The 20,745-nt window shown below is 40.3% G+C and overlaps 1 protein-coding gene across 1 annotated transcript in view; it reads right to left on the bottom strand.

Moving 5' to 3' along the window:
• Positions 1–20,745, bottom strand: part of RAB31 (RAB31, member RAS oncogene family) — a 117,455-nt gene that overhangs the window by 17,552 nt on the left and 79,158 nt on the right. Inside the window, exon 5 of the mRNA XM_006920080.3 lies at positions 20,568–20,674. Within this exon, the coding sequence (XP_006920142.1) occupies positions 20,568–20,674 (107 nt within the window). The remainder of the gene's footprint in view (positions 1–20,567; positions 20,675–20,745) is intronic.

Below are 20,745 nucleotides of genomic sequence, written 5' to 3'. Positions count from 1 at the left end.
AGATGGGCAGGAAAGCACCCAGTGGCCAATGAAAAACAGTGACAGGGTAAGCTCTACATTCTAGGAAATCATAGTGCACAAAATGAACTAAAGGAGGGCAGAGAGGAGAATTTGAAAGCTCCTCTAATGCTGTAGGTGGCAGAGAACACAATGATAAACTAGGAGGGCTACAGGAAAAGAAAGGAAGGAAAGCAGAAAATCAAAACTGGGAGCGGGGAGAGAAGAGACTCCCTCCATTTCCCCATCTCCTTCTCTTTCTTCCACCCACTCCAAATTCCTCATAAATGGCTACAACTAGTTTATAAAGCTATGGCGAAAATTCCACCTTGGCATTTAAATTCTTTATGTATCCCACATCATATGAGAGGACTTTCAGGTACTAGTTGGAAAAGGGCCTAACTAGAGCCTACCATATTAAAGCCAGAGGTCCCAGGATTCCACACCAGAGGAGAGAGGTCTCCTGAGCTGTGTCAGCTGGAATCTATACTTCCAGAGTCTTTCTTACCAAAGAGATACTGGAAAAAAATTATACTCCTAAAACTACTCTCCTCATTGTTTCTAACAGACAAGCCACAGGCCTCTTGCAGGTATTAAAAAAATCTTAAGTTTTTTGGTGGCAATACATTTTACATTTGAAATATTCCAGAAAAGAGGTTTTCTAAGTTCCGTCTGACATGTTACCCCCATTTTTAAATTTCTTCTTAGCAGTCTTTGTCAAACCAGAAATAGAAGGGTGGGGCTCAACTCTGCCTAAATGTAGGACAAATAAAACAGGCTGTGGCCTACTCATCTCTACCTGGGGGTGGGGGTGCATCTGGCAATCAAAGAAGCTTCAGAGACCCCTCAGGTGAGGGAAGGTTACACACACACTTACACAATTCCTTAGTTCCTCTCTCATCAGTCTCATTGTGGGACAAAGAGGAGAACAGGTTTTGGCAAGATTAAGGTAAGAACGAAGTTACAACACAATCCAAAATATCCATGCTGAGGACAACAGTAAACCAGGACAGGCTAATTATCTCACAGTCTACAATGGTGTACCTTGAAATGGAGGGATAAGAAAAACGTGTCCTCAGACTTCTCCAAAGTTTAGAAACAAGTACTGCTTGATAAATGATTTGCCCAAGATGAGAGAGTGATTGGGGTGAAGGCAGGGTCAAACCCAAGGCCCCCAGTTTGCTCCCATCAGGCCTTGACAACACAGCCACCGAGCTGACACTCACATCCAGAGGCCATTCTTTCAATCTTTATAGACAAAGAATATATGGATTCAAAATATCCTCAAACTGTAATGTGCTGGAGTTGGGAGTGGAGGCAGGGGAGGGGTGTATCCTATCCTCCTGAAGAACAGGTTTCTACTCTTAAGAGTCTGGAAGGCCAGTGAAAGTCCCTCTAATATGAACTGGGTGAGATTAGAAAGACCAACCACATGAGTCTACCAAAATACATTTCCATTACCATGCTATAATAAGAAATATGCATTCGGTCTTGGTCCCTGGTTCTTGGCACAGAGCTCCTAAAACTATTGAGTTTCCTGACCGATAGATGTGTCTGTTATTCATCATGAGCCCCATTAGACCACACCCAAGTTTCTGATAGGGAGGGGCCTCTAGATAGTTTCAGGATGAGGGCTGGTCACCTGAGGAACCAACCACAGGACTACAGGGTTAGAACTTTCAGCCCATCCCCCAACCTTTGGGGAAGGAGTGGTGCTGGAGATTTAATGAATCATGACTAAGTAATGCAGCCTCAAGAAACACTCTTCGACACAGGTTTGGAGAGCCTTGGGTTGGTGAACACCTGGAGGTGCTGGGAAAGCGGCATGTCCACAGAGGGCATCGAAGCTCCATGCCCCTGCCCACAAACCTTGCCATATGCAGAGATCTTCCACCTGGCTGGCCCTGACTTACACCTTTATAGAAAAACTATAATCATAAGTCTAATGTTTTCCTGAGTTCTATGAATCCATTCTAGTGAATTATCAAACCAGAGGGGGTAGAGGGTTATGGGAACCCCCAAAATTTTCAGTCTTTCAGGCAGAAGTGAGAGTAACTTGGGGATACCCAAGACTTGTGGCTGGCATTTGAAGTTGGGGGGTGCAGTCTTGTGGGACTGAGTCCTTAATTTATTGGGTCTACACTAATTCAGGGTAGCTAGCATCAGAATTTAATTGAATTGCAGAATACCCAGTTGGTATCAGAAAACTGTTGTTAGAACAAACAGAGCAATTATGGTCTGAAAGAAGCGTCTTAGAAAGGTGAGGACATACTTCCTCAGAGCTTCTTGCAGACATGTAAAATAGCAACTTGGGAACTCCAGCTGCATTTCAGGAGAGGCCCGCTGCACAGAAGAACCTCAGGGCTGGAAGGCTGCCATCACTGGCCTCCGCAATTATGATTACACGAGACTATGACATCCAGTGACTTTTGTTCACTATTTTCAACAACTGTTTATCAAGTGTCTGCCATATGCTGGACACTATACTAGACATTGAAACAGGTAAACTGAAACTTGCCAAGGGATAAACACAGTCAATTTTGATGGGAAAGATTATATTTAGACTTTCTAGACTAAACTATGTACAGAAAGTCAGGACTCACAGAAATCACCCAGAAGTGTTACTGCAAACTAGCCAGAAAGTACAGACTTGGGTTTCTTGCCCCCACCCACGCAACTCCCCTCACCAACAAAGCCCCACGCTCCTCTCATTGCTGTTCCTTCCCTCTCTTTCAGGAGTTGATCATATTCTGCCTGACCCTTAAATGTCAGCACTACTAAGGGGTTCTTACTGGACTATCTGAAGTCCCAGCCCCCTCGATGCAGCAGGGACTAGCCAACTACAAGGAGGCCGAGTGCTCAGGACGGAAGGTAGAACTCAGGGCCAAGGCTGGATTCCCTCTGGAGCCAACAGGAGACACAAAGGACATGAGAAGTGGGAAAGCTGGAGACCACAGGAGAGGCTACAGTCCTTGGCAGGGAGACACTGACTTCAAAGGACAAGAAGAAGAGACAAGAGTCAGGGTCGGAGTCAAGAGCTGAGTCATGAGGAGCGAAAGTAGTACCAGTCAGGAGTAGGGAGGGGTGACCACCCCCAATGGTGAACACTGCACAGTAGAGCATTTTATGGACTCACCTGTGCATGACATGTGTTACAGGCTCAGTGGGCTCTTTCACGTCTATATCTAGACACATCTACCTGTTGAGTTAGCTGATTGCTGGTCATCACTACTGAACAGCATATGGACTTAAATGTAACTTGTCACAGCCTGATAACTGCCTTCACCGCAGACCAGCCACTCTTCCCATAAACCTGCTACTTCCCAAGCCAGAAACCATGGAGACGTCTAAGTGCTTCCCCTCTCTTACCCCTCTGTGCCCAGTAATACAGCCCGACCTCCCTGGCAGCCGGCCCTGCCTGCGCCTGAATTCAGTTCCTCTCCATTACAAAGGTTTCTGCAGTTGCCTTGTTGTATACTGGTTTAATATTATTTCAAATGTACTTGTTTATGACTGAAGTGAAGTTGTTTTATGACCAAAAAAAAGTTTCTTTGATATAAGAATGAAGTAAGTCTTATCAAGATGTCTTCATTCTACATCTGTTGCTGCTGATAAGCAGTTAGCAACCAGCTGCTGAGGAGTTTCTGCTTATCAATAAGAACATGTAGAGAAGCAACTGTGGCAAGGGGACATCTAGACTGAGTACTGAGAGTCTGTGAGCACTATTTGATGTGGAGCATTCGTTCCTGTCTTGGCAAGGCACTCCTCGTAGACAGTGGTGATGGCACAAGAGCCCCGAGAAAGAGATCAGCCCACTGACCAACACAGGTGGCTTCATTCCCCAGCAACATGCTCTAGCAACAGAGCAGTTTTGTTTTTGCACTGGAAATCTGGAACTTAGTCAGTTGGTCACGGACTCTCCCAAGTGCCTCCTCATAAAAAAGGCACACTTCATATTGAATTTGGACTTTATTACTTCATCTCTCCTTGCCTAGAACAATACTATGATTAATCTGGCATTTATTTAGAGCATGTTATTTCCTTATTTGCCCTATTAAGAGATATCCTGTATGCTGTTGGCTTGTTAAATTCTAATTCCCACAGCGAACCTGTGCTAAATAAATTGCTGGCAAAGATAACTCAGTTTCTGAGCATGACTAATGCTGCCTCCCCAAAACAAAAACTAAACATGGCTCTAACTGGTCCTCCAGCCTCCGACGATCTACTATCGACACGCCTACTGCAAATCTATCAAATATTCACATCTTGATAGATGAATATGTCTTCCGATTGTCTCAGGATAAAACCCAGCACCTTATCAGGACAAGACTTCATGTCTCATTCCTCCCTCCCTCACACCTGAAGCTACAGCCTTTACATGTGGGTGGCCAGTCTGGGAACTTGCTGTGTACATGTCTGTTTCTGGGTCATGTGCCTGCTCTTCTCTCTGTCCACCTCTCCCCGTTCACTTGGCGATATTCTACCCATGGCCTGCTGGAGAGCTCAGTCCAGCATCCCCTCCCTCCAGAGCAGATGCTCTTCCCCACTACCCATAACACCCGAGCATATTGTAGCCTAATACTATCATCTTTATGAAGCTGAGTGGCTCTCAAAATAGGCTGTGATTTCTTAATATCAGGACCATGGTTTTATTTTCATGTGTCGGGATCATAACAGTATCTGGCACCAAGGAGGCAATCAGTGAATATCTGTTGAATGGTAGAAGGACAAAATCACTTCACGCTGCCTTTGGCAGAGTGGAGGACTTAGGTAAAGCAGGTGCCATTTGGACTTAAGGGGAAGTGTCAGGAGTGTTGAAAATGTCAACTGAAAAGGTCACAGAGGCAGAGGCTCACCCACCCTTCCAAATGGGCCAGGAGGGCAGCTTAGGGGTATAAGCAACATGAAAGGAGTCTCCTGCTAGACACAGGCTTTGATGTTAATCAGTTTACATTTCGGGATGGTCCACACATAAGCCTGTCCTGAGTCTTGGACTCACAGCCCAAACTGCCCATAGCAGTGAGGCTCTTAGCAGGGGAGGGAGATCAGAAACCAAACTCCCTGTGGGACCCAGACTTCAGCAGGTTGTGCTGCCCAATAACAGTCCTTGTTTTGTTGTTCATAGGTGGAACATGGCAGCTGACTCATTTTAATTCCAGGGCTATTTAATTCTCTATGGTCCTTCTCTGCTGATGGCAAGGAGAGGAGGACAGGTAACCAATAGGAGTTCCTAAAGCCCTACCTGTGAGGGTGAAAGATCAAACCAGCAGGCTAAGTTAGAATGATGCTCTAGCCCCCCTGAGGGTTCACAGGCAAGTTCACTTCCATGGGTTTCCTTCTGAAACTCAGTGGAGACGAATGATTCATCGACCTGTGCTAAAGGGTATGTTCTGGCCATGGGTTTTAGTTCAGAATGTTTTACGGATGGCCTAGTACGTAGCTGATGTGAAAAGGGCAGTTAAAGCATGCTGCTCACAGAAGTAAAATTATTTTCTCCTTCAATAGCCCCTTAATGTCCACTTCTCTAAGGTTTTATGTTCCTCATTCTACCAGATGGGGTGACTGCTTTACAAAAATTTAAACGTTAAGTAAGTTGGCATTATAAAGTACTCAAAACAATACCTGGCACACACTAAGCGCTATCTAAGTGCCTCTTTAATAAATCTTTACAAAGCTGTATCAGCAAGGATAATGGTAAGGCACAATTTTCTTACAGAATGCCAAAAAAGATTGAAGAAATGATGCTAATGGAGGAAATGAGTAAATAGGAAGCTCAACCTACTTCAGAGTTTGAAGGCCTTTCATAAGTTTATCTTACTCAACCCATGGCCCAGTCAGATTTACTGATTATTTTCCTCTTCGGCCTCTAAGTTTTATATTATGATTAAACAGCTCATTGTAATTCTAAGATTATTTTAAAAATTCACCTGCTTTCTCTAACTTTTATGGATTTGTTATTTTACATGTAAATCCTTGTTCCATTTTGAATCCATTTTGCCTTATAACTAGCTAATTACCCTTAAATGATGTATTGAATTATCCTTTTTTACACTATTTAAAATATCATCTTTATCATATAATAAATCTTCCCATGTATTTTATCCTATTTCTTGATTCTCTACTTTGTTCACTGATTTTCTGTCTAGTTTTGTGACAATACTAAATTATTTTATCACTGAATCATTAAAATACATTTCTTTATCTGCTGGGATTAGTCCCTCCAATACTATTTTTGCCTGTTTTATTTTTCTAAATGAATTTTTAGGATCATTCTGTAAAACCTTTTAAAATGTTACTTTGGTAATTTGACTGGAATCTCAGTGAATTCATGGTTTATTTTAGAACAAACTGACATTTTAGAGTACTAGTTTTCCTATCCAAGGAATAAGTACATATTTTAATTCATTTAAGTCTTCTTTTATGTCTTACCATAAAGTTGTAAAGTTTTATCTATACAGGTCTTGTTAATTTCTTGATGAATTCATTCCTTGGATTTAAAATACTTCAAAAAATTTTAAATGACACATACACCAAAAACTGTTGATTACTAGATATCTATATTTGTACTGCTATTATAAAGGGGGTTTTAACATCTACTTGATTTTTTAATTATTTATTATTTGTATAGATGCAAACAATAATTATTCAGTAGAAAATCATGGTTTTCCTATCCTGCCTGCAATTAAAGAAATTCACAGGAAAATGAGGAGCATATTTTTCATGTCTCAGATTGGCCCAGATGAAAAAGTTTAATACCTGCAGCGTTGAAGCGTGGAGAGAGAGGAATGCTCACACAATGCTGGTAGGGTAACCATGTGATTTCAAAGAGGTCATGGTTAACGGTAGAACAACCACATCTAGAAAGTTTTCAGGCATCTTAAAGCAGTTGCACAAAAGTCCTCATTTTTCCAGAAAATTAAATACATAAGTTAAAAAAAAAAACTTTGATGCTAAAAACAAGGAGACGGAATGAGGATAAGCATCCAAGATCCCTGCAGTCCTCTCTGTCACGTAACAATCGTAACTAAGCCTTCTCTAGACATCTTCGGAAAACATCACATAAAATTTTTAGGACATCATTCTCAGGTGTGTTCTACAGATACCTATTTCAGTGATTATTTGGGACCTGTTAGAAAGGGAGGTCCCTGTGCCCCAGACCTACTAAACCAGAATATCTATTGGGCAAGCCCCACAAATATGGATTTTATCAACTTCCCAACAGCTTCTTATGTACTCTGAAGCTTGAGAAAAACACTTTTAGGGGGTGGTCTGTAAAATGTTGAATTTTGTATTTTTGCAGTCTATTCATAATCTGTCACTATGAAGTCCAGAGTTTTGAGATATGTATTAAAATGACTATACCTAAGACATAATATAATATAGTCATGCTCTGTATAACAACAGCTCAGTCAGTGACAGACCACACATACAATGGTGGTTCCATATTATTATGAAGCTGAAAAATTCCTATCACCTAGTGATGTCACAGCTATTCTAACATCATAGCACAAAGGGTACGAAAACCAACAAGGCTGTGGTTGAGGTGGCAAACAACTTGAACCTGGTGTGGATGAGGATGACACTGAGGAGTTCCTAGAGGTAACGGTTCTTGAGGAACCGATTAATAATTATTAGAACTCAAATAGGAATGCCTAGGTGAAGAAGAGGCAAAAAAAGAAAGAACAGGAGAAAAGAATAAAAACCCCAATAAAATTCACAGTGAAGGGTTTAGCAGAAGCTGTCACAGACCTCAACAAGCTCCTTAAAAGTTTGAAAACGTGGACCTCAACACTGAAAGGTTTTCATTAATACAGAGGAATGTTCATGGTGTATTATCTGCTTATAAGCAAATCCATGATGAAAAGAGGAAACAAGCCAAGCAAATCACCATAGATATACTTCTGAAAAGAGTGGCATCTCCTCAGGCTGGTCCTTCAGGAGGTATTCCAGAAGAAGGCATTGTTATCATAGGAGATAATAGCTCCATGCAAGTTACTGACCCTAAAGACCTTCCAGTGGGACAAGACATGGAAGTGGAAGACAGTGATATTGATGATCCTGACCCTATGTAGGCCTAAGCCATTGTGTGTGTTTGTCTTTAACAAAAAAGTTTAAAAAGTAAAAATTTTAAAAATAGAAAAATATGTTTATAGAATAAGGATATACAGAAAGAAAGTACGCAGCTATACAATGTGTGTTTTAAGCTATTTTATTACAAAAGAGTCAAAAATCTTTTTTAATTTTAAGTTTATAAAGTAAAAATGTTACAGTAAACTAAAATTAATTTATTACTGAAGAAAGAAAAATGTCTTTTATAAATTAAGTATAACCTAACTGTACAGTGTTTATAAAGTCTACAGGCCTTCAGTCACTCACCACTTACTCACTGACTCACTCAGAGCAACTTCTAGTCCTGCAAGCTCCATTCATGATAAGTGCCCTACAGGTGTATCTTTTTTTATCTTTTATATTACATTTTTACTGTACTTTTTTATGTATTAGATGCACAAATACTTACCAGTGTGTTATAATTACCTACGGTATTCAGTACAGTAGTATCATGCTGTATAGGCTTGTGCCTAGGAGCACTGGCTATACCATACAGCCTAAGTGTGTACTAGGCTAAACTAGGTTTGTGTAAGTGCACTCTGTGATTTGCACACAAGGATGAAATTGCCTAACAACACATTTCTCAAAACATACCCCTTCGTTAAGCAATGCGTGACTGTACATTTCTCAGGCACCATTTTACAAGTGATAAAATTAACGAATAGTAACCTCATGAGCTCTTCACAAAAGAAATCTTCTGGTGGTTCCGGTAGGTTCTAGTATGCATATTAAATTTCCAAAACATCATAACAGCAACAAGCAAGCACTTTATGTTCTCCCAAACTCCTAGAATACAGCAGTTAACATTTCATTTAAAAATGTTTGCCCTATATTTTTACTCTCTGATGCAGCCATAGCCCCCCTTCCAAGGTCAGGCTTAAACAACCAACTAAGTGGGCCATGGGTAAGCAGCAAGACAACAGTGAGCAAGAGACGGCTGCTAAATGTCTGGTGGAATTCTTTTTTGTCAAAACCATCCCACATGTTTAAGGTATTCTAGCCAAAAGCAATGGAAATCATTCACAACATTCCATCAAACTCCAGCAGAGGAAGGCTGCAGGCTGTCTGCAGAGGCTGGGGAGTGCCATGAAGCAGTCTCGGTCTTCCCCACTTCCTCAGGCAGCCACTAAAATGAATAATCAGGGCTTGTTGTGCTCCCATTAGCTCATATTTTCCCTAAATACCCAAGATATTTGGGTACCACACAGATGAGGCAACCATTTTAGCAATAATTAAAGCAGCAAAATCTGTTTAAAATGCTAGTTCTTTTAGATACTCAGATTTGTTTGCCTGTGAGGTAGAACTAAAACTAAAATGAACTTTTTTTAAAAAAAGAATAATTACCACCTTCGTATTTAATATCTGATTGGAATACACCACATTACAGTGATCTAAGCACTTACAGTTAAAGCATTCGACATGTGTACCCTGGGAAGAATTTCTGTTCCCATGGGGCCTTGCCTCCTTATTAATGTGTATCCGTAACTGCTATTCACCTGTGGCCAAATTCCTGGTGTCAGGTTCTAACAAGCGGTGTCATGTTCTTGCCACAGACTTAAATGGATTGTTTCTCATTAAAAATGTCAGAATTTGAATCAAATGAGGACTGAACAGAAAACATGGGTTCTCTAGAGAGACCTGGCCATTCCTTTGCCTCTTAATACCCCTTCTCCCGGCAGAAATTTAGGCTAGTCCTAAAGATGCCAGAAAGAATCCCTTGAAAGAATCATTAGCTCCAAATCCTCTGGGCAGAATCAAATCAGCTTCCATTTTCTCTTTGTAGTTAGGAAATTATCCTCCCTCATGGATCCTGTTCGCACTTCTTATGAGATGCAATACGAGATGCATGATGGTCAAGAACATCAGCTCTGGCACAGACTACCTAGATTTAAAGCTGGGCCCCACACTCTCTTAGCTACAGGACCTGGGACAAGCTCCTTAATCTCTGTGCCTCATCAATGAGATAGGAGAATGACTGTAACTCCTTCATAGGATTATGAAGGTTAATATATACTACTTATAATAGTGTCTGGCACATAGTGAGCATTCAGTTCAGGTTGGCAATGATAATAATGATGATGATGATTAACTTGCTTTCAGTCCACTACCTAAGTGAACAGTCTGTAAATATAAGTAAATATTGTGCCATTTGAAAGTAATCACTGAGATAGCCATAACTCTTAACAGAAGTTAACATTTTGAACTTATGAAACTTTGGACAGCATGTAAAGTGAAAGGGAAAAGATTATTGTATCTTATAAGAAAATCTCCAGGAACAATGCTTATCATTTAACTTAGTCATACATCAGTTGATGATTTTTTAAAACATTCTCTCCCCCACAGTTAAAGAAGGTTAGAATAAGCCATGTGGTTCTGGATTAGAGTCATCAATATGAACTTACGTTTATCCTAATCTAGATACAAGCAGATATAGAAATAATTACAGATAGATATAGGTGTACACTCGAGTTAGTACACATACATGTATTATCTACTTCTGTTCATTGAAAGGGCATAGACCCAATGACATCCCAGTAGCAACAAGCACACCCAGCCTAGATCTTGGTTTCTAAATATCATGCTCCAATAAAAGGAACTAGGGCTACTTGGAAACATGGCTGATTCTAGGACAGTAGCCTAAAATATATAAGGTGGGCTCGAAATACCTTGTTGTCCCAAAAAGTAAGGAAATGCCCAAAAACCCAAATAATAGGCATATGAGAAGGGACACAGGAGCCAACAGAAAAAGCTGCCAGTGGCCAAAGGTGGAACAATTTGAGCAACAAATTAAATAACACAGTACTGCATTATAATCCAAAGTATAAAATAAATATCTATGAGTCTATACTGATAAAAATAAATGATTGAATAAATTAATTAAGGGGAGAAAAGAGACAAATTTCACCTGTAAAATTCCAAAAAATTTATGTAGATACCCTCCTCTCGAGGAGGTGGAGCTGTGCATGGAGTCTTCCCTCCAAGGAGGACAGTAAGGCAGCGGTCCCCAACCTTTCTGGCACCAAGGACTGACCAGTGCTCCTATGAGAATCTAATACCTGATGATCTGAGCTGGAGCTGAGGTGGTGATGGTAGCGCTGGCGAGTGGCTGCGGATACAGATGAAGCTTTACTCACTTGCCAGCCACTCACCTCCTGCTGTGTGGCCCAGTTCCTAACAGGCCACGGACCAGTACCGATCGGCAGCCCGAGGGGTTGGGGTCCCCTGCGGTGGGGAAAAGGAGGGGGAAACTTTATAGTGAAGAAACCTGACAACCACTACCTCAACCCGGTGATCGAGGTCAATATCATCAGTGGTAAGTCGAGTTAATAACATGAACCCTTGATATGTTTAAATATGATATGATAAAGTAATAAAAATAGCACTTCACCTCTGTGGTCTTCCTCCCAAAAACACACTCAGTCTAGTCATGAGAAACACATGAGACAAACCTTAATTCAGAGACACTCTTCAAAGTACCTGACTAGTACTCCTTAAAATGTCAAAAACAGAGGAAATCTGAGAAACTATCACAGCCCAGAGGAGCCTAAAGAGACACGACAACTAAATATAATATGATATTCTGGATGGGATCCTAGAATAAAACAAATAAAAAAAGGATATTAGGGGAAAACTAATGAAATCTGTATAAAATGTGAGCTTTAGTTAATAATAAAGTATCAATATTGGTTCCTTAATGTGACAAAGTTACCATAGTAATAGAATGTTAATGATAGTGGAAGCTGGGTGTGAGGTATACGGGAACTCTCTGTACTAACTGCATCTTTTCTGTAAATATAAAACTATCCTAAAATAAGTTTACTTAAATATTTTTTAAATTGGCCATAAAAATAAACACCTCCAACACACACACCTTCACTACATGCAGATATGGGTCTGACACTCCCCTACTCCCCACCAAACCACAGCGCAGCACACACATCCACACCCACACCCACACCCACACCCACACCCACACCACGCGCTCTCATAAAATCTTCTCTGGGGCCAACAAATATTGGTTAAAGAGGTTCCAGACCATATCATAAGTCCAGGCTATTTATCAAGACTTATGATGAAGCTGTAAAAATAATTTAGTGTAGTATTGGTAATAAGAATGGATAAGTAGGCCACTGGGACAGAACAGAGCCCTAGAAACAGGCCTGTGCAGATGGTACACAGGATACATGGCAGAGGTAGTACTGCATATCAGTGGAGAAAGAATGGACTTGATAGCCAACAATGCTGAGACGACTGGATATCTATTTGGAAAAATTAGCAGCATATGTAAAAATCAATTCCAAGTGAATCAAAGACAAATAGGAAAACAAAACTGTAAAGTTTTTTAAAGGATCATCAAAACAGGGAAATATATTCATTATCTTGGGGGTATGGAAAGATTTCTTATATAAGACTCATGCTTCCTAACCTAAATCTATTATTTAGAAATGCAAACATGAGCGGTAAAGAATAAAGAAAACAAAATGTTTATCACAAAAGTCAAAATAGTAGTTACGCTGGGTGGAGAAAGGGGATATGACTGGGGAGGGAGGCTCACTCGGTTTCATAGCTGGTCATTTTATTCTTTAAAATTCATGTTATTCTTTAAAATATACATAAATGTTACACAGAGTCTTCATTAAGAATACTTTATAATTGAGAAAAAGAGAGATTCCAGATGTTCTCACTTGGCTCCCTGGAAAGCTCAGTCTTTAGTTCCTGGCCTCCCACCTGACAACAGTGAGCAGATGCAGGCTCAGCCACCACAAGGCATCAGAAGAAGGCAGAAACACAGGAAGGCACATCTCAGAGCGCAAACACAATTTTGACAGCACAGCCTCTACTCTGCCTCCTCAGCTCATGGGAAAAAAATGCTGTGTGCATTTTAACGTGGGCCATAGTATTTCCAGACCTTCTGGTGGCTTTTGATGCTCATTTGCTTTTGTGTTTTTAGTATTCGGAATAAGTTGAATTTCTATTATCCAGTATCCCAAGTTCTCTTATCTGATTTATATTTTTAAAGAAACTCCTATATCCATTTTTGGCCCACTATTAAGATTGGAATGAGTTTTGTAGTCACATGTAAGAAATAAAAGCCAAGTATGCATTCTTAGTAAAAAATATATATATTTTAACTATATTTTTAATCTGCAAAAGACCTCAACTTTGTTCAAACAACAAATGCCTGATGATTTCTCACTCCATTGATGTGTATTTCAGGAAGCTGTAGAAGAAGCACTTAGGCTGCAAAATCCAGCTCCCACCCCAGGTTCTAGCTCTAGACTGCACAGGAAATTGCATGAATCCTTATTTGCTCAAGAATCCAGAAACACTCCCATAGCCGACTTTGACGTTGGCAAATAGGTGTCATTTCTTTAATCGGTAGTGAAGACATGGAGCACTGTGTTAAGAAGAAGCCTGAGGTCACAAAAGACTCAGAAGACAGTGCCATGGGTATGAAAGGGGGGAAGTAGGAGGCAGGAGCACCAGGTATTTGCCATCCTGGCCCAACATATTAAGCCCAAATCTCTCTGCACACTTTTAAGCCAATCATAAACTATCCCCTCACTATCCAGCTATCTATCCCCCATTCTTCAGGCCAAGCCATCAGGCAATACTCTTGATGTCCCCTCCCCCATAACACATGTCAAACTCCCTCCCACTTTTGCGTCTTTTGTTCATTATCTTCCCTTCCTGGAATTTCCTCCTACTGGATTCATCCTGAACGCCCTGCTTGTCACGCATTTCATCCATGAGCCTTTCCAAATCACTCTAGATGACTACAGACTTCCCCTTTCCTGAATTCCTTTGTCCTTTTTGCACCATGACTTTCGGAATTCTATTAAATATAGTCTTATATTGCTCACTAGATATTTTCTTCCCATGAGCACTACTCTTGGCTCCCCAAACAACAGCACATCCTGAACGCCCTGCTTGTCACGCATTTCATCCATGAGCCTTTCCAAATCACTCTAGATGACTACAGATTTCCCCTTTCCTGAATTCCTTTGTCCTTTTTGCACCATGACTTTCGGAATTCTATTAAATATAGTCTTATATTGCTCACTAGATATTTTCTTCCCATGAGCACTACTCTTGGCTCCCCAAACAGCGGAAAGGAAAATATTTTCTTTGCTTTTCTTGTACTTCCCATAGGACTTTCTGCACATACAATAACTACCAAAAATTATTTGCTAATTGAATGACTGAAAACTGATAGGACAAATTTCCTTCCTTCCATTCTACCCGAGTTTCACTTCTACCCCCAGATGCTCCTTTCCTGGAATATAAGCTCTACTCCAGGGAAAAAGTCTTGACTACCAGCAGCAGTCCCACCAATCTCTCTCACTGTTTCTTTAGAGAGAGCAGAAGTGTTGATACAAGATCTTAAAGCCCTTAAGTCCATTCTTAGAAGAGGCTAGAGAACATCATCCCTGATGATCTCCTTGGCTGAATTTATGGGGGAGGGGAGGAATCGTGGGCAGAGAGGGCCAGTGATAGAAGAGCCACCCCCAGGTCATTACCCACCACTTCTGAGTAGAAAGTTCCTCATTCTCAAACCCCTAATTTCCACTATCACTCTGCTGGGTAACTTCCCACTGCTACCATTTGCCAGATAAAATAAATTAGGCCTGAGAGCTTTTCTCTCGTCAGCACTTCTACATGTTCCTCCCTCACCCTGACTAATTCACAGCCCTAAAGATGCCAACAAGGGGTGGAATCCCAAGGAAAAGACAACAGGAGACCCTTGAGCAGGTCAAGTGAGAATCCATTTCAGTAAGGCCAACATCCAAATGATTGAGCAAGTCAGGAAGAGTTCCTAATTGAGAGATCAAATTGCTGCTTCTGGATCCTGGGTAATGATAAGCTCCTATTTCCATTCTCATGAGACCTAAAAGGTAAGAGAGAAGCCCAGGCAGGTGTGGCCTCCAGTCAGAGACCTGCAGAGATTACACAGAGACCCAGCTAGGTTCCAAGAGTTCCTTCTTCTTCCCTACCATAAGCTCCTATCACCTAAGGCAATGCTTTTCCAACTATGGCCCATGGACCACTTACAAAAGAAGCACTTTTTAAAATGCATGTGTGCCCAGCCTATTGCTGCCTATTAAATCAGAATCTCTGGAGCTTGATCCTGGAACCTGAATTTTTAACAAGTGTCCTACATGATTTTTATATTCATGGAACTTTTTAAATTACTGAAGCAAAGTGACCTATTTCATTTTTTTCTTTTCAAGACTTCTTTGCCCCAATTATTCCACCAGGCCCAAGATAAGGCCGTGCAGTCTCTCACTGGGCTCCTCAGATTTCCCAGACCAAATCTGCCCTCCTTAGAGCCACTGGAATCAGCCCCATGCAACACGTTATTGGTTCAGAAGCTCAGTGCTCTGCCACTGACTCACGTCAGCTTTTCCTGCCATCTGAGTTAGGCAAATTGCTCCATGCACTCTCTCTGCTCTGAGCTGTCCTTGCTCTTCAAGTCAGCTGTTACCCTACTCCCGCACAGTCGTTTCAGTTGAGGTTTTCTTATTTTCTTTCAACCCCATGTGTCCCTAAAATGTCCCCAATTTTGCAATCCCTATCTCAGCATCGGCAGATGGCAGGGAGAAGGGGACAGCCCTGTTTGCCAGGTCTCATCAGGAACAGCACACTCTCCTCCCCAGGAGTTTTTACCAGAGCTTCTCTCCAAGGCAGATCCTTACAGGGGAGAAAGATGAGTAGCAGGAAAGAAGAAAAGTGACACCCACCAAGCACCTACTGTGTGCAAGCTTCGGACAGCCTTCTTATATACAATATACCAATTCCAGTTTGCTTCATCACCTTAGATTCACAGAAACTACACATTACTCCAATGTCACAATAATTTGGGCACAAGGAGATTTTTGTCTAGAGTTGTCCAAGATATTCAGGAAAATTTCTTACGAAGATCAGGAGTCTTTAAAAAAAACTAACTAAACTACAAGTCCTGAATTCACTGGACCAGATACTTCTGAATGCCTTTCACTCTGAGTGGTATACTCAGATCTTTGTACCATCTTCTGGAACATGTGTGGATATGAAACATACTGACCCAATGATTGAGCATCTCCTCTATGAAGCACTTCTACACACTAATGCCTCAAGTGGGCTGAGTCAAGTTCAGGAAGTTAATTCCATTTAAATTCCAGTAACCTCTCAAAATACACCAGGCAAACTTAGCTCCTCTTAAGAATTTATAAGCTTACACAACCAAAGTCTGTTAAATGAGACCAGTTACACACACATACACACACAAACACACACACACACACACACACACACACACACACACACCCCTATATACTTTCCTTCTCCAATGAAAAATAAAATAGTCTTCTGACAATTACAGGAGAGCAAAGTGTTTTAGGATTAGAGCAAAAGAAGGTCAAGCTCTACATAAGGTCTGGGGTGTAGAGATTTGGCTAGCTCCCCAGAAAAATCATACCAGCAGGCAGAAATCTGGAGCAGCCAGACTGGTTGACCGAGAACCTGATTCCAATGCCATGGAAAGCTGTCAACAAGCAGATGCCCATTAGGGTCGCAGGCCCAATCATTTATTAGACTGTTCCTGCCTAGTGGGAGAAAGTTTATACTCTGGATACAGACCAGTAAGTACATCAGGCTTCCCTTTTTCTGCTTTCCTAAGTGGGAATTTTTAATATTGTTATCTGATTCTTCTTTTGTACATTGTTTGTTCTGGAGATAAATTCATCATTTGCCCCAGTGTGCTTACCAAACTTTATTTAATTATATGTAATACATACAATATGCATAAAATATATAATGCTGTTTTAATATTTAGTTATTATTTTGTCTCAATCAAATTTTTATTCATTGAACATTTTATAGAGGTAATTGTAGATTCACCTGCTGTTAGTTATAAGACAATATTAAGGGACTCACTGTACACTTTGCCCAGGTTCCCCATATGGCAACATTTTGCAAAACTATAATATAATATCACAAACATTTATTCCCTCTTTCTTATTCAGATTTCCTCAGTTCTACTGGTCTACGTGTGTGTGTGGGTATGTGTGTGTGCACATGTAAAGGTCTACACCATTTCATCACCTGTGTAGGTTCACGTGTCTACCACCACAGAGAAGATACTGAACAGTTCTGACATGACAAGGATCCTTCACTTTGCCCTTTTATAACCATGCTTGCTTTCCTCCCCTCCCCGCCCACATTGCCCCTAACCATAACTTCTGGCAACCACTAATCTGTCCTCTGTTTCCAAAATATTTTCATTTCAAAACATTATATAAATGGAATCAGACACTATGAAACCTGTGGGACGGGTCTTATTCACTCAGCATAATTCCCCTGGAGGTTCGCCTAAGTTGCACGTATCAGTTGTTTGTTCCTTTTTATTGCTGAGTAGTATTCCACAGTATGACTGCACCACAGTTTGTTTGGCCATTTATCTTTGGAAGGATATCTGGGCTGATTCCAGTCTGGGGTTACTGCATATAAAGGCTTCTATAAATATTAATGTGCGGGGTTTTGTGTAAATATAAGTTTTCATTTCTGTGGGACAGATGTCCAAAAGTGCGATTGCTGGGCCATATGGTAATTGTATATTTAGTTTCAAAAGAAATTGCCACACTATTTTCCAGAGTGGCTGTAACATTTTATATTCACACCACCAATGTGTGAGTGATCCAGTTTTTCTCTATCCTCATGTGTTTGTTGACAGCTTCTAATTTAATTCCATCGTAATCTAAATATATACTTTGTATGATGTTAATTATTTTAAATTTATCAAGGTTTATTGACTGGCTTAGTATATGGTTTATCCTGGAGAATGTTCCATGTGAACTTGAGGCTAATAAGTCTCTAACACTTATTTTTACACTTGTTGTTCTCTCCTGGAGAGAGAGAGAGGAAGCAGACCTAAGGTGGAGGACCTTCTACAGACAACTACAGTTACGTGCTGCTTAATGACGAGGATATGTTCTGAGACATGCATCATTAGACAATTTTATTGTTGTGCAAACATCATAGAGGGCACTTACACAAACCTAGATGGTACAGCCTACTGCACACCTAGCCTACATGGTATAGCCTATTGCTCCGAGGCTACCAGCCTGTACAGCATGTTACTGTACAAAACAACACGAGACTAAATCAAGCACAAGAGAAAATGATATGAAATTGGAGGTAACTGTAACTGGGCATGATATTTCTTTGTAGGGAGATGGGAATGTTCTAAAATTAGATGTGATGATGACTGTACAACTCTATAAATGTACTAAAGTGTATTAAAACAAGTAGATTTTATGGTTTATAAATTATCTCAATAAAAATTAAAATTTTAAATTATATATTAATAAATGTTTAAAAATTAAAAATTTATGAGCATCAAACTAATATTTTTCATTGACTTAAGTAGAGGTTTGAAGGAGAATTGCAAAGGGAGTCATTTCTTCCTGCGTGATCCAATAATCAGTAGCATCTAAAATAATGTTGAGTATAACAAAAGATACACATTTCACACTTTAAACCACAACTGCAGGCTCTTGAGAAGCCAAACTTAGATTTCGAGGCCAACTGGAAGAGAAAGGGTATTACCCAAAAAACCTGGGCTCATAGGAAAGTGGCCCCATGATGTCACCACTAGATGCAGTAGCTGGATGTAGTCTTGGGTTGTCTCCCATTGGGGATGGTGGAGCTGTGAGTGAACTTATGGTTGGAAGTGAGATGGATGGACTGTGCTATCAGGACATTCTGGAAATTGTATATATAGGACTTGATTAGCACAAAGCAGAATGCCTGCTGAGGAGAATGCTATACCAGTGCATAAAAGGTGAATTCCTCCCCGAGAAATGATGTGTCTTCAGGTGCCAGTAGTGAAGCCAACATGTCACAGACATGTTTCATGTGCCCAGGCTGTATTTTTCTAGCAACTACCCCCCTTCTAAACCAGCCACCCTCCCATTCTCATGGTTGTGGTGAGAAAATCCTCTTGGACTACCCAAAATCCCCCTCCCTTGGCCACAATGCCTTGTCACAATGTGGGAAATCCATCCATGGCAATTTAGACTGGAAACAGAGAGAATGCCAGGCCAATACCTTTCCAGAGACTTAAGATGGAACACATTGCATACTGGAGCTAACTCAGCCCTCTTTTTAACCATGTGGATACCAGGACCTTTCAATAAATTCCTCTCTTTCCTGAAATTAATTTCTATTGGGTTTCAGTTCCATGTAACCAAGAGTTCTAATAATTCCATTCAAGTTTAAATCATTTTCTGCTTAAATTCTAGTTCATTAGCTCTTCCACGATACACAAGGCTTAGTTCACTTTAAGTCAAGCCTTTTACCACAGTTCAATGGTATCAGATGACAGCGCCTTCTCTCAGCAAAAGCCTCCTTTACTCACCCACCTCACTCCCTTATAATGATAAAAGGTAAAGCAATTCAGCTGGGAATTGAACAAGCAAGCTGTTTTAGGATCACAATAAAGACGGTAGGGAACTGAACTAAGTCTGGGGAGTTGGAAGATTTGTCCATCCTCCAGAGAACAAATGATTAAGTGGTGTTAATGGCTGTTATCATAAACCAACCTGATGCAATGTGATATAAAGCTTTTGAAATCCCAAAGAAACGAGTAATTAATTTGTCAAAGTCCATGTTAAGAGCTTTTGTAAGATCTATTTTCATTGTTATTTAACTTTGTTTTAATCATATTTGGATTAGCAGACACCTGAAGCTTGATGTTGTCTTTATGAAAATCAACTACCAGAATTGCTGAGTATTAAATTAGACAGGAGAATGGAGACAGCACAAATTCACTATTTCCTTTTTACATAACAGTTTTATTTAGTAAAAGTAGCTAGCTTATCAGACTAGATAGAGCTATCAACAAATCTCCAGTCCATGTGGAGTGGGTATCTACAAACATCTCTCCAGGTAAAGGAATTCAATAATCCAGTATCTCTGGAACAAGCCAAGGTTTTCATATATGATGCATCATATTCAGATCTTAGAACAAAATAGTGAGATTATATAGACTTGACTACATCCTTAAGTTAAAGTCTAGAACAAAAACAAACAGGGATGCTATGAAAATGTTAAGAATCTAACTCTCCTTACCATACGAAAGTGTTACTAAAATGATAGTAGTAATAATGATAATAGTCACAGAAAAGGTAACAAAAATAATAAAACCATGTAGCCCAAAGACATCTAGAGTCAGAGATATAACTGTGCTATGTATAGGAGGTCTGATTTTAATATTCATTACTGTGTAGTCTATCAAATTTGCATTTCTCTACTATTTCCCCTTAATTTTACTCTGGTTGAAAAATACCACCTTGACCACCACAGTAAATGACTCTCAATTAAATTATTACATTGAGAACAACAAGGCATGACAGCTTTCTGCATGTAGACATTCAGGGATGGGAGATATTAATCACATAAAAAAATTTAATGCATCTTACCTTATATCTGAGAGATCACATTTGTTCCCAGCAATAGCCATTACAATGTTTTCTGGACCATGTTCTTTCAGCTCTTTCACCCATTTCTTCAAGGTGTGGAATGAGTCCTAAACCCAAAGTGTAAATCAATCACTGGAAAGACCCATCAACATAACAGAGTTATGTGGTTCCTAACATA

The sequence above is a fragment of the Pteropus alecto genome, unplaced genomic scaffold, assembly GCF_000325575.1.
Source record: "Pteropus alecto unplaced genomic scaffold, ASM32557v1 scaffold146, whole genome shotgun sequence".
Classification (NCBI taxonomy): Eukaryota; Metazoa; Chordata; class Mammalia; order Chiroptera; family Pteropodidae; genus Pteropus; species Pteropus alecto.
This window is presented reverse-complemented; position numbering and strand designations above follow the sequence as displayed.